A 13098-nucleotide genomic window follows, 5' to 3' on the forward strand; every position below is an offset into this window, starting at 1 on the left:
GAGCATCAGCAGCACGTCTGAGTCCGGCTTGGTGGACCTGCGTGTCTTCAGTGGCTCATCAGGGACCTGCTCTCTCCCAGCACTATTGGGCCTCGCTCGCCCCCCTCACAGCGAGGAGGCGCCGTGCACTGGTGGAGCTCTACCTCGGAGGTAATGGGCTCTTGCAGCTCGCACGGTGATTCACTTCCTCTCTGCTAACCGGAGCACTAAGTGAATTAGTGGGAGTGGAGTGTGATGCTGCACACTTCCCCATCACACAGCTGCAACGATACCGAAGCCACGCCCATCACGCCGCTCCTTTGGTTTCATTAAACATCGCCAAATTTGGTCAAAGCTTCAAAGGTGGTAAAAAAACGAAGTCATCCACTTCTTATTTGTCCAGCGCTCGATGGTGGAGCTCCACCGATGTGGTCCCTGCTGATACATGCTGATCACTGATTGGATGGGACAGATTTCCCAGCACGCCAAACTCTTGCATGTCGAGAATGAAACCAAATTCCTAATTACAGCTTATTTTTATTCTAAGTGATGGACGTTAGTTTGTTAGGAGTAAACAAGCGCTGCCATGACTGAAGCAGGTGATGGGCTTATTTCAGTGGGATAGGGCGGGGCTTATCGAGGGAACGCCAGTGTCTCCAGACATTAGCCCTCCCCCGGCTGTTTCTCACCCAGTGCTGCACAGAGAGAACGTGTTTATTTAAATCCACCATTAAAGAACCAGGTGGACTTGTTTGCCATCCAGATCCACCGCGGCCTGCACCCCCGACCCTCCTTGGTACTTTTAATAGCTTCATCTGTCATCAAGCACACAAGCTGTTGTAGTTTAGAGTGTCAGCGAAATGCACACGCTGTCACTGTGTGTGCAGTAATGAGTGGGCCACAACAGTTAGCTTAGGAAAGTAATGTCCTCGGCTCGCGTCAGCATGTAACACACAGCAGTGTCAGCCAGCGGCGGAGCTAACAGGAGGCTGTCGAGCGAATAGCTTGTTGTTGTCATGGTGCGGGCTCAGTTAGCACAGCCACAAAGCTGCCAGGGCGCTCCGTGTGCCGCTCCTAGCACCAAAACAACGAGACAGTCGTATTCCTGCAGATAGGCCGAAGGAAGGCCGCCCTAATGATGGCAGCTGTGAGGTCACTGAAATTAACGAGCATAATTGGAGACGAGTGTCGTGGTCGGCAGGCAGGCACACATCGTTGTAGAGCGTGAAACTAGCCCGCTCATCTCCGGTGTGCTTTTAAAGGTCTGCGGACTTCTCCCTGCTCGCCTCTTCTCTTCACATCAGTTGGTTCTGCAGAGAGGGGACACTTTAGCCTGTGCAGATTTTCAATTTAAGGCCATTACCCCGTATCAGTGATGCTCTTGCTAATGTGGTTGTGTCCAGTAAAGCATCCTTTAAAGCCATCGAGGACCGGCTCTGTTGTAGTGCATGCACAATGAGCTGTCTCCGTCGGCTCTTCTTTTCTCAACACTTACTCGCTGAAGCTAATTGCATTAGCCAACCACCACCTCGTGGTTTTTTCAACAAGTTCTTAAAAATGCTGCCTTGGGAGGGGGGGGGGGGGGGGGGGGTGTCGTAAAACATTGATACCAGTGGCATGCCACGATTTCAGTCCTGGAGGGGAAGAGCGGCCTGCAGCCAGATGCTGACCGGTGGGTCTAGAGGGCTGTGACGAACGTGGTGAATGGTGCCGATTGGTGCTGGGAAAGTCTCGGAGACGCTGCTGCAACCAGCCACGTGTAGATCCCCGATTACTGGGTGGTGTGGCTGTGGCACGGCTCTGCCACTGAGACAAGCACCTGGCAACAGTACCAACTCTCACCTCAGTGAGAAAGATCAAATCTCTTCATTTACGGCCTTTTCTCTCCGTACAAACGTTGGGTGGTGTTGCTTCGGTTATTTTTGCCTGCCAGTCAAAACTCAGGGTTCATTTTCCTCTGATGGTTATGACCTTTCCAAATAAACCTGAACAGTCGTGACTTTTACTGACCAAGAACTACATTTTGCACGTGAACCAGTTCCTTTTTGTTGTTTTTGGGTCGTTGTGGCTCGTGGTCGTATTCAGCTCACGCCCGACTTCGTGACCCTGCCGCTGCCTGAAGCTGCCGCCCGTTTCAGCCTGCAGCTCATCAAAGGCTCCCTGTCCCCCAGGCGTGTACGCCAGAGGCTCGCCTTTATTTGCCCACTTTTCTCCTGCAGACTGGAGCATTTGAATGCTGGAGTCCATTAGCAGGTTATTGATGGGATATGAGATGGCTTATCCCCGTGAAGAATGGAACATGGAGGAAGTAGCAGTAGGGGAAAAGAGGAATAGTGAGTTCCTTTGTGATTCATGAGCCATCACCTGTATCTGTGCCGTGGTGGAGAAACACACACTCCATGATGGGTTTTCCAGGGAAAATAGAGGAGAGCATTCTCAGCACTTATTGTTGAACGTTGTTCTTTAGGAGAGCAGAGCGCTCCCAAACTGGCTCCATCTCACTGATGGGAAAAGCAGTTTTCACTCAGAAATATTCCAGATTTGTCATTTTGATCCAAACCACACCAGCTGCTTAAGATGCTTCAGATCATATTCTCCCTCCTTAACTGTCAGCACATTTAAACATCTGCTCCGGACGGCGTTAAATCAGAACGGGCCCTTCCCTTCAGACCGAACGAGCCATCGGACGCATCGTGAGAATTATTAGTGACAAAAAGGCTCGGCGGGCTTTTGAGGCGAGCTCCTTTTGATGTTTAGCTGCTGAAAACTGTCCAGAATGACAATGTGTTGCAGTGCAGTTGTGCAGGCTACCAGATGGGGGCAGTGTTGTAAAAGCATCGCCTCCTCCTGTCACCAGTTCGCCCTGCATAGTCGTGTACTTTACTTTGTCCATGCTGCCATTCATAACGTGCCTCCTGATGCAGGGAACCGCTGCGATGCTTCCATGTACGTTTATATTCTTGGTTTGTGACGAAACATCTCGTTTCTGATGACCAGCAGCTGTTCAAAGACCCCCTCATGAAGGAAAGCTGTAGCGTAAAGCTCACCGAGAGGCTCAGCCTGACTGAAACCATCAGAGCTCTGCGAGGGGGAAGACCTCGCTGCTGAATCACAAACCGACAGACACATCAGCGCCGGCAGCTCTGGAGCACACGGCTGAATAAATCAGTGAACTATGAAAGTAATCTGTGCACATAATGCTAATTTAAACCATGTAGTATTGTTGTGTGTGTGTCAAGGACAATACAAGGCACCTGTGTGTGTGTGTGTGTGTGTGTGATTACGAGAACCTCCCTGCTCACACACACTCAGACAGAGTTGAGGCCCGTAAACACAACGTGCGGCGTGTAAATCCCCTCCGCCCGACGCCTCCCAGCCGGCCCTCCGTGGCTTCTGAGCATCTCTTTATCGAGAGGAGGAAGGGAGATGTGATATCCTTGCTCGCCCCCGGGGCTAGGCCTCGCTACGAGGTGCGGAACGGCTCCTCACTAGAGACCTTTAGTCTCTGACTGCTGCTTGTCTGCTGTAAGAAACATGTTTTTATTCAGTAAACCGAGGAGAGATGAGACAACACGCTCGCTGTAAACACGGGCAGATCAAAAGCAACCGGGGGTGCAGTGATTCGGCTTTGGACCGTGGTGTTTGACTACTGACGACGCGGACCACACGCGTGCATTTTCCATGATGTCAGCCATGTTGGCTTGCCCTACGCCCCCGTCCAGCCTCGTGCTGCCTTTAACGTGCAGGTGGGTGCCTCTGCAGAGGCTTCTGTGGAGCTGCGTCCTCTCAGGGCCTTGGGGGGAGTGCTAGTCGCTGGTGAAAGAAGCTGTGAGGCAAGCCTGTACGTCTCTCTGTCTGTGACCTGGGCATTCGTGTGTGTGTGGGGCTCCGTCACACACTCTGGCTTGTTTCCAGATATTATCTTTAAGTGTGAGCTCAGCCCCAGTCTGGTCCCCCTTTGTGTATGAAGTCAGTGGTGTGAGGTAGGGAGTGATCTAACTGCTCTCTCCCCTCCTCCTCCAACACGCCCGTCTCAGAAAGGGCCGTCACTGACCCTCGACTCCAGAAGAACTAAACATCACCAGCGCTGCGAAGCGTTGACCACCTCCAAAGATGCAGAAAAACCCAGTCCAGCATGTGCTGGCGTCGCCGCTCGGGCGGTGCAGTCCTGCTGAGCGACGGCGAGCACGGAGCGGGGAGATAACCCCACAGCAGCAGAAGAGCTTCTGTAATTGCACTTTAGAGAGACGGGGAGCAGCTTCACTGTGGCAGTCGGAGAACGGTTTTGTGAGTGGCACTCGGTTGGTACGGACACTTTGATTTGTTCCAGGTCAGAACTGTGGAGCAGCGCTGAGCTGAAGGGAAGTAATGCCGGCCTGCCGGCCCCACAGGGTGGGTTTCTTTTAGAAGCAGTTTTGTTCTCCTTTGTCGTAGCGACGGGGGCGGACATATTTGTAGTTTAAACTCGTGTAGGTGAAATAAACCTATTTTCTCTCTGAAAGGTTTCTCATAAGTCTTTACGACTCCAGCGCCCTCGCTGACAGCTACACTCTTGTGCTCTCTCCTCTGCACTCATGAGGGGAGACACAAGGTGGCACTGTCTGTGCAGGTAAAGGTGATGTGGAGAGGCCACCTTGCAGGGATTGGCTGAATGTGATTGAGAACAGGGCTGCCTTGACGTAGCAATGCCCATCCGTACGAACCCTCTCGGATAAAAGGCTTGTTTGTTGTTTATAGGGACGTCATTATTGCACCTCTGCAGCGGTCAGATCTCCTTCACAGCAAAGTGCTTCAGCGCTGACATTGGCCGTGTGATGGATGCAGCTCAAAAGGGGGAGGAGGCTGAAATGCCACCTTGATTCCAACAGTTAGAGGGGCTGGGGATGAAGTAGGTGTTGCTCCGAGGGCCGGCTGGATTTTCCTCCCCGTGATGCTGATGAGTGTCTCAGAGCTGGATAACAGCAGACAAGGATCGATGGAGAATGTTGACTCTTGAGAATACTGTGGATATCGTGCAGGCTGCCTATGGCTGCTAATCCAGGATGGTGATGCAGGGTACTCGTTGCTCTCGGACGAGTCTAGACAACCCGAACACACAAGATCGTCCACGCAGAGGCACGAGAAAGCAGGAAGGCAGGTGTTTACATTTTCTCTGAAACAGAGTTCTGCTGAGTTTCTCCTTCAGCAGCGTATCTCTCTGAGATTAAACTAAAGCTGTACAGATGTTGCCTCCGTTAGTGGGTTTCACCGCACCGAGCCATCACCAGGAGGCAAAGCCCTAATGCTTACCTCCAGGTCTCTTCTTCTCATCTCACCGTTCCACACGCCAGGATGATGCTGAAGCAGCTCGCGCTGGGGTTTGAGCAGGGGTTAGAACAATAACGTTCCACAGGTAAGACCCGAATAGGATGGCCGATATCTACAACCCCGTCTGAGATGAGCTGTGCAGCGAAAGCATAATCATCTGTATATTTCAGAGTTCCTGTTGATTGATCAGTTCCTGTCCCTCGTGTCTTACAGGTGAGATGGAACTGCGTGTCCCAGAGCAGCCAGTGGTGGCGCTGCATGGCAGGGACGTCACTCTCAACTGTTCTTTCAACCACACGAGTCCCTTCAATCTGTCCGACGTGAGCATCTTCTGGCAACTGACAGACACCAAACGTGGTGTTCATGGGTACTCGGAGGGGCGTGACCAGCTGACGGACCAGGCAGAGAGCTTCGCCAATCGTACCAGCCTGTTCCCCACCCAGCTGCGAGCAGGCAACGCCTCCCTCCTGCTGAGCAGCGTGCTGGTGTCTGATGAAGGCAGCTACACCTGCTTTGTCATGGTGCAGGACTACGGCAGTGCTGCTTTGTTGCTGCAGGTGGCCGGTGAGTCCCACCTGTGAGATGATACACGTCATCGCATACCCACCTGCTGAAGCCACAGAGCTCCTTTCACCCGGGCGGTCCTGCTTGTGACCTGCGCTACCGTTGGGTTGTAGTTCTACCGTGAGACGGATGCAGATGGCCTGTGGGGGCTGTGGCAGATGTGTGGGGTGCCAGCCGGGTCTCTCTCATAGAAGATCTTCAATTTGTCCTCCCAATTAATCATTTATGTCCATCAGCCACAAATCTGATCTAATCCAACGACGCTGTCCTCGGCGGCGGTTTAGCAGTCAATCTCAAATTTTAATTTCAAGCGAAAAGAGAAAAAATGAACAACCAGGATTGTCAAACTGCCACCGGACAACAGGCAGAGGAGTGTGTAACTGTAAGGTTGCAGGTTAGAGCTCCGCCCATTCTGCTGGAGCGAGGCCGAGCTCCGATTCTAGCCGCAGACACGACGGTGGGCACGTAGCACAGCACAGTGGCTACAACCACACCCACTGTGCTACGGGCAGAGCACCTCATGATGGAGCACGAGCTCAAAGTACACCAAAGACGTCCGTTAAACATCAAACACGAACACCTTTTTAATCACTGCACTTATGAACTGCTGAAACTGCTCCTCAGGTCAGTGTTAACCGATCGGTCTGGGCTGCACGGTGGCGCAGTGGTTAGCACTGTTGCCTCGCAGCAAGAAGGTTGCAGGTTCGAAAATCGGCTGCGACCTTTCTGCGTTGAGTTGCATGTTCTCCGCACGCCTGCTCAGCCCTACTGGTCTGTTGCAGCCGTTGTGCCCTCGGGCAAGACCCTAACCCCCCCCCCACACACACACACACACATGCTGGTGGTGGTCAGAGGGGCTGGCGGCGCCTGTGTTCATCAGCCTCTCTATCTCTGCCCCAGGGCAGCGGTGGCTACTAGATCATGACCACCAGGGTGTGTGTGTGTGTGTGTGTGTGTGTGTGTGTGTGTTCTGTCTTCTCCATCCCCAGTGAGTCATGGAGGATGGCTGCTTATACTGAGCCAGGATCCTCTGGAGGTTTCTTCCTGTTAAAAGGGAGTTTTCCTCTCCACTGTCGCTGCATGCCTGCTTAGTATGAGGATTGCTGTAAAGCAGGGCTATTCAAATCCGGGCCTGCAGGGCCGGTGTCCAGCACGTTTTGGTTTTAACTCCGCTTCAACACACCTGATTATAATCAGCAGGTGATTAACAGGCTCCTGCAGAACCTGATGAGCTGCTGCACCGGTGATTCAACCACTGAATCAAGTGTGTTGGAGCAGAGAAACCACTAAAACGTGCTGGATTTCGGCCCTTGAGGCCTGGAATTGAATAGCCCTGTTTTACAGCTATCCTCTGGCTAAGGAAGCATTTAGTGACAGTGGAGAGGAAGTGCCTTGAGGGGTTCTGGGACTGTATCAAATGCAGGCCATTTACCATCTACGCATTCATGGAAACTTGCAAACGACAGAAAGTTCATTCATGGCATTCAAACCTGCAACCTTCTTGCTGCGAGGCACCAGTGCTACCAGCTGCTAGCATGCAGCATCAGGCTGTACTTTTAAAGCTGGACTCTGCAACAGAAATGTACTTTTAGGTACTTCAGTCAGAACGGTGTTTAAACTCTTTACAAATAGGGGCGGGGCTTTAAACCTATACTGCAGCCAGCCACTAGAGGGCCTTTTGGTTTCTGCTCATGCACCAGCTTCAGGAGAAGGTTGGAGACCGACGTGCACGAAAACATCAGCTGAGATATTTTCACACGTTACGTTGTTGGTGGGTTGATAAACATACGTGGAACCTGCCTCCAGCATCAGGTAGAAAACAACGTGACCACGCTTGAGGACACGTAAACCTCTAGAATATGAACACGTGTGTGACTAACTAGTTTCAAACTGAATAAAGAAACTAAATCAAACATTTACTATGATAAATGACTTTCAGTTGGATGCATTTGTGTCCACAGGCATTAGTTATGCAGGGCACGACCGGTCGGTTTCCTAGAAACTAAACTAATCCAAACCAGACTAAACCATTATTTGTCTTTTCCTGTTTGAAACGCACACTGAACACCTACACACCTGCAGTGTAGCCATTTCCTTCCACGAGGTGTAAACAGGTGATAAACGTCTTCCTCTGGATGGTTTTTGTCAATAAGCGCTGACTGCGGCCTCTGTCATGGTCAATATCTGCTGACTTTGATTATTAGCTGTTGTCACGGTCAATCAGCCACCACTAACATCTGCTCTGGTGTGCCACCACATGGTCCAGCATCACAGCTGAGAGGATTTTATTCATCACCGAGGGCCGTCCCACCCCTCTGTCTGTGGTGAGAGCTCCCAGCAAGGATCGGCGTTACGATGAGTTACGTTCTGCTTTCATCCACCAGGGAAAGTTCAGATGGTCCACCAACACCGGCACTGTTGGCTTCATTTTATTCTCCGCACTAGTGTGTATTAGTGCTCCACCTTTACTCTTGGAGACGTCCTTCGTGCTGCTGCACAAGAAAGGAAACCAACTCAGATGAAGATGTTTGATCTCCATCTCGGCTCCTGGACTTGGATTCTGGTGCCGTTCTTCAACATCATGTCTTTACTTGTGTTTTAGCTTGTGGACTCAGATGTCTCACATTTCCTGCCTGTATTCTTTTTTATCAACTTTTCTTTCCTCTGTGCCGTCATTTTGTTTCAGGTTCATGTCTTGGTCTTCTGTAGGGACTAGCATCACAGAAAAGAGGTGCAGCACAGATACGGCCTTGAGCCTAGTTTATGCTTCAGCATCGTCTCTCCTGCCTCTCCTACAGCCTCCATCCACTCTGTTGCAGACTGTGAGAACTTTCTGTCTTTCTTTGTGGACAAAGTCAATAAGGTTAGATCTAGCATCTCTCCTTCAGCCTATCGCTGCCTCTCCCGACTCCAACCAGACCCATCATCCTAGATAGCTTTGCTCCTGTTTCTTTGCCTGAATTAACCAAACTAGTTAACTCTATGAAGACCTCTGCATGCCCCCTCCACATCTTACCCTCATCTTTGTTTAAAAGTGCTTTTCAGTCCATCGGTCCCAGCGTGCTCTCTATAATTAATGCTTCTCTGGTCTCTGGTCAGGTCCCTGCTTACTTTAAGAACGCTGTAATCCACCCGCTTCTTAAAAAAACGAGTCTCGACCCCTCTCTCCATAGCAGCTTCAGACCCATCTCTAAACTTCCGTTCATCTCCAAGATCTTGGAAAAGGTTGTGGCTAAACAACTCACAGCTGCTCTTGATGAACATAACATCTATGATAGCTTCCAGTCAGGTTTTCGTAGAGCTCATTCTACTGAAACAGCTCTTCTTAGGGTCTCTAATGACCTTCTGACTCACAGTGATGCAGGGGACGGTTCTGTTCTGGTCCTGCTGGACCTGACTGCAGCCTTTGACACTGTTGACCATCACCTGCTGCTGGAGAGGCTGAGAGACTGGGTAGGCCTATCAGGATCTGCTCTGGAGTGGTTCTCATCTCATCTCTCTGAGCGCTCCTTTTCTGTGGCCGTCTCCAAGTTTAGGTCCTCCACCACCTCTCTTACCCATGGTGTCCCACAAGGTTCTGTGCTGGGGCCTCTGCTCTTCCTCCTCTATCTGCTTCCTCTTCAGCACATCCTGAGCTCCTTAAAAGGAATCTCCTACCATCTTTATGCAGATGACATCCAACTGTACATCTCCTTTAAGCCCCATGAGATGTCTAAGCTGCAGCTGTTACACACCTGCTTAGACTCTATCAAAACCTGGATGGTGGGAGCTTTCTTCAGCTGAATGAAGATAAGACTGAGATCCTCATCTGTGCCCCAGACAAGCTGGTTCCCAAAGTCAGAGACTCTCTTGGTCAGCTTGCTTCCCACACCAAACCTTCTGTCAGGAATCTTGGCGTGACCTTTGACCCAGCTCTCACCCTGGATTCTCATGCCAGTTCTCTTGTTGGCTCTTCCTTCTTCCACCTCAGGAACATTGCTAAGCTGAGTCCCATTCTGTCCCGCTCTGAACTTGAGACAGTTCTCCACACCTTCATCTCCTCACGCTTAGACTACTGTAACTCTCTTTTCACGTGTCTGAGCAGAACCTCCCTGAACCGTCTACAGGTGGTTCAGAACGCCTGTGCTCAGCTTCTGACCAAGTCCTCCAAACACACCCACATCACCCCGCTTCTCCTCCAGCTTCACTGGCTGCCAGTCAACTTCAGGGTTCATTTCAAGATCCTGGTTCTGGTCTATAGGGCCTTACATGGACAAGCACCATCTTACATTGGTGATCTTCTTAGTCCCTACACCCCCAGCAGGTCCCCGAGGTCCAGTGATCAAAGCCTACTGGTTGTGCAGCACCAGGCTAAAGGTCAAAGGTGACAGATCATCTTCTGCTGTGGCCCCCAGACTCTGGACCTCTCTCCCCCTGAGCCTGAGATCAGACAGACAACGTGGGTTTAGAGGTGGCGAGTGCATGAACAGGTGGAGAAGAAGTTTGTTCATGCTAAAAAATCTATGTGATACAAAAACACAATAGTAAATGCACCAACCTGGACCGGATACAGGACAGGGGACCCCAGAACAGCGCTGCACCCTCTGTTGTCCTGGCAGGGACAGGAGAAGGACACGTACGGGAGCCAAACGTCTCCTTCAGTGCATCTCTCCCTCGTGGAGCTGACACAGAAGCATCAGCTAGGCTTTAGTAATCAGGAGAAAGCTGCAGAGAAACGTCAAACATGCATCTGCTGCTCTCTCATGCCCTGTGTCTTTGTTTCTCTGCTCCAGCTCCGTACACCAAGCCTGTGCTGACTTTAGAGCCCGAGTCCAACCTGCGTCCAGGCGATGAGGTGGCCCTGACGTGTCTGGCATATGGAGGGTATCCTGAAGGCGATGTTATATGGCAGGATGGAAGTGGCCGTAACTTGACGGACAACATCACCACATCAGTGGTCGCTAACGGCGACGGGCTGTTCATGGTGACCAGCGTGCTAACGGTTGTGCTGGAACCCAACAGCACCTACAGCTGCCGGCTGATCAACCCGCTGCTTGGAGAGGAGGGCTTCGTCTTTGTCACAATCACAGGTGGGAAGCCGTCCTCACGTCCACTTCAGGAGCAGATTAGTTTTCTGGGAATCTTCGGTTTGTTTCCCACTAGTAGAGCCGGGCTAAACAAGTGCATCTGTTACGGCCCTGGTTTGACCCAACTTCATCAAAGTCGTCTTTATTGTCATTTCTACCACATGTGCAGGACATACAGAGAAACGAAATCGAGTTTCAGTGCACACAATTCAGAGATCAGACATATATGGGTAGGACACATGACAAGAATTGGTGACTGCAGTCATTCGCAACATGAGTTGCGCTACCTTAATGAAAAGGGTGTTACATGAGGATAAGTGGGGGTAAGGCAACAAAAAAGACATAGCAGAGTTAGACCCAGCGGGGAGTAACTCTATTATACAAAAAAACTCCTTGACATGGAAGCACAAACAGCACAGATACAAACATCAGAGTCCAATGGGGAGGCTTGGATGGGCGGGATCCTGAAGCCTCCAATGGGAGCTGCCGGTTCATCTGAGCAGGTCTGAACTCGGGACTAGAACATTGGTCTGCCTGGAACGTCAGAACCTTGGAAAAGCAAACGGACTAGCCGGTGAACCAAAGGGAAGGGAAGTCGCTGGCATGCCTCCATGCCTTTTACCTTCTATTCAATTCAATTCAGTTCAAGAATACTTTATTAATCCCAGAGGGACATTGATTGCTGTAGTAGCTCAGAATAATAATAATAATCAAGTCATCAAAGAGGTGTTGTATATTACAACGGCTGTTGGCAGGAAGGATCTCCGGTAGCGGTCAGTGTTGCAGCCAAACTGAAGAAGCCTCTGACTGAAGACACTCTTCCGTTGTCGGACAGTCTTGTGAAGAGAACGCTCAGGGTTGTCCATCATTTTCTTGATTCTCTGGAGAATCCTTCTTTGCATTATCTCCTCCAGCGGTTCCAAAACTGTCAAAACTCTGGCTGAGTCCTCGAAAGGGCTTGGAGTTCCTCCATCTTGTTGGCCAGTGATCTCACATTGCCCATTACGATCGATGGAAGAGATGGTTTGAATTTCCTCTTTATCTGTCTCCGTTTGGCTCCCGCTCTGCACCCACGCTTCTTGTGTTTTAGCTCATTTGGGATTTGTGGCTTCAGTTGAGGTATTATTTCAGCCTTTCCAATGTTAATCAGCTGCTCCCGATTGTAAACCAGACGGTTGCCATGGTTACACATCATAACAAATGCTCAAAAAGTGAAAAAAGCTAAAAAAAATAGCAGTAAAAATCCTCCAATTTTCACAGCACCAGAAACAGAAAAGTAAAGTGTCCAAAAAAATACAGTTTTTCTTGAGAAACTAGAAGAAAAAATACCCAAGAAAAGGCAAAACTTACATATAGTCAACAGAGCTACTCCAACATGCAGCCGCCCAGAGCAGTGCAGTTCATGGTCGATGCTTAGTTGTGGCAATAGCGCCCCGGTGGATCAGCTGTGTGACGTTGTCCTGGTGCTTTGTCTGCTTTCTAATGTGAAACTGAAAGTGAACCAAATATTCATCGTTAGTCTCCCAATAAAACCGCCCTGGTGTGTTCTTATTTACGCTAACGCTCATCACCAGGCAGAGTTTCTGCTTCCTGCTGTGGGAATGTCAGTAAAATAAACGGAAAAATGCCTTTTAACAGCTCGAGAGGCTTCAGTCAGCTGGTGCATAAGCAACAGCAGAGATTTACCAACTTCCTGTAGAGTTTAAGTGTTGCAGCCCAGGAGCAACAGACTTGTTGTGTTTACAGTCGCGCACAAACAAAGTGTCTCATTACATTCTTGTGTGCTTCGTGGATCCCGTCAGCCCAACACTCTGCTGCGGAGGCTGGACGTGTCCCTCTGTCGTGCTTGGTCAAAGCAAAGCTGCAGTAAAACTCGTCTGCACAAGTGTTCAATAAACACGACCCGTGAGTCTTTCTGCATCGGTAAGTCGGAGCAGTAGGTGATCATTTCTCCAAGGAGGGTTCAGCAGCCATTCGTCACCCAGACCAAGCAGATAGAAGCAGGAAGGATGCGGCTGGCGCCCCTGCTGCTGGTTATTAGCCGTGTTTGTTTCTCTGATCTCTGAGTGTGACTGCACCTGTGTGCTCACTTCTATGGTCTTTAATGGTCTTCTTCCACCGCCCAGCCATGTCCGCTGTCTGACGTCTACTCCATGTGTTAAAGGTGATGAGAATGCCGTGT

The 13098-nt window shown here is 50.5% G+C and overlaps 1 protein-coding gene across 3 annotated transcripts in view; it reads left to right on the plus strand.

Moving 5' to 3' along the window:
• The window catches only part of cd276 (CD276 molecule), an 80216-nt gene that overhangs the window by 7640 nt on the left and 59478 nt on the right, over positions 1-13098 (plus strand). For 2 of the 3 annotated variants that reach the window (XM_015954109.3, XM_054732615.2), the window contains exons 3-4: positions 5500-5850; positions 10623-10919. In XM_015954109.3, coding sequence (XP_015809595.1) covers positions 5500-5850; positions 10623-10919 — 648 coding nt within the window. Of the gene's footprint in view, positions 1-5233; positions 5372-5499; positions 5851-10622; positions 10920-13098 lie in introns of those variants that run through there. The other variant, XM_015954111.3, reaches the window with a different exon arrangement.

Source organism: Nothobranchius furzeri, chromosome 9, assembly GCF_043380555.1.
Source record: "Nothobranchius furzeri strain GRZ-AD chromosome 9, NfurGRZ-RIMD1, whole genome shotgun sequence".
NCBI classification, from domain to species: Eukaryota; Metazoa; Chordata; class Actinopteri; order Cyprinodontiformes; family Nothobranchiidae; genus Nothobranchius; species Nothobranchius furzeri.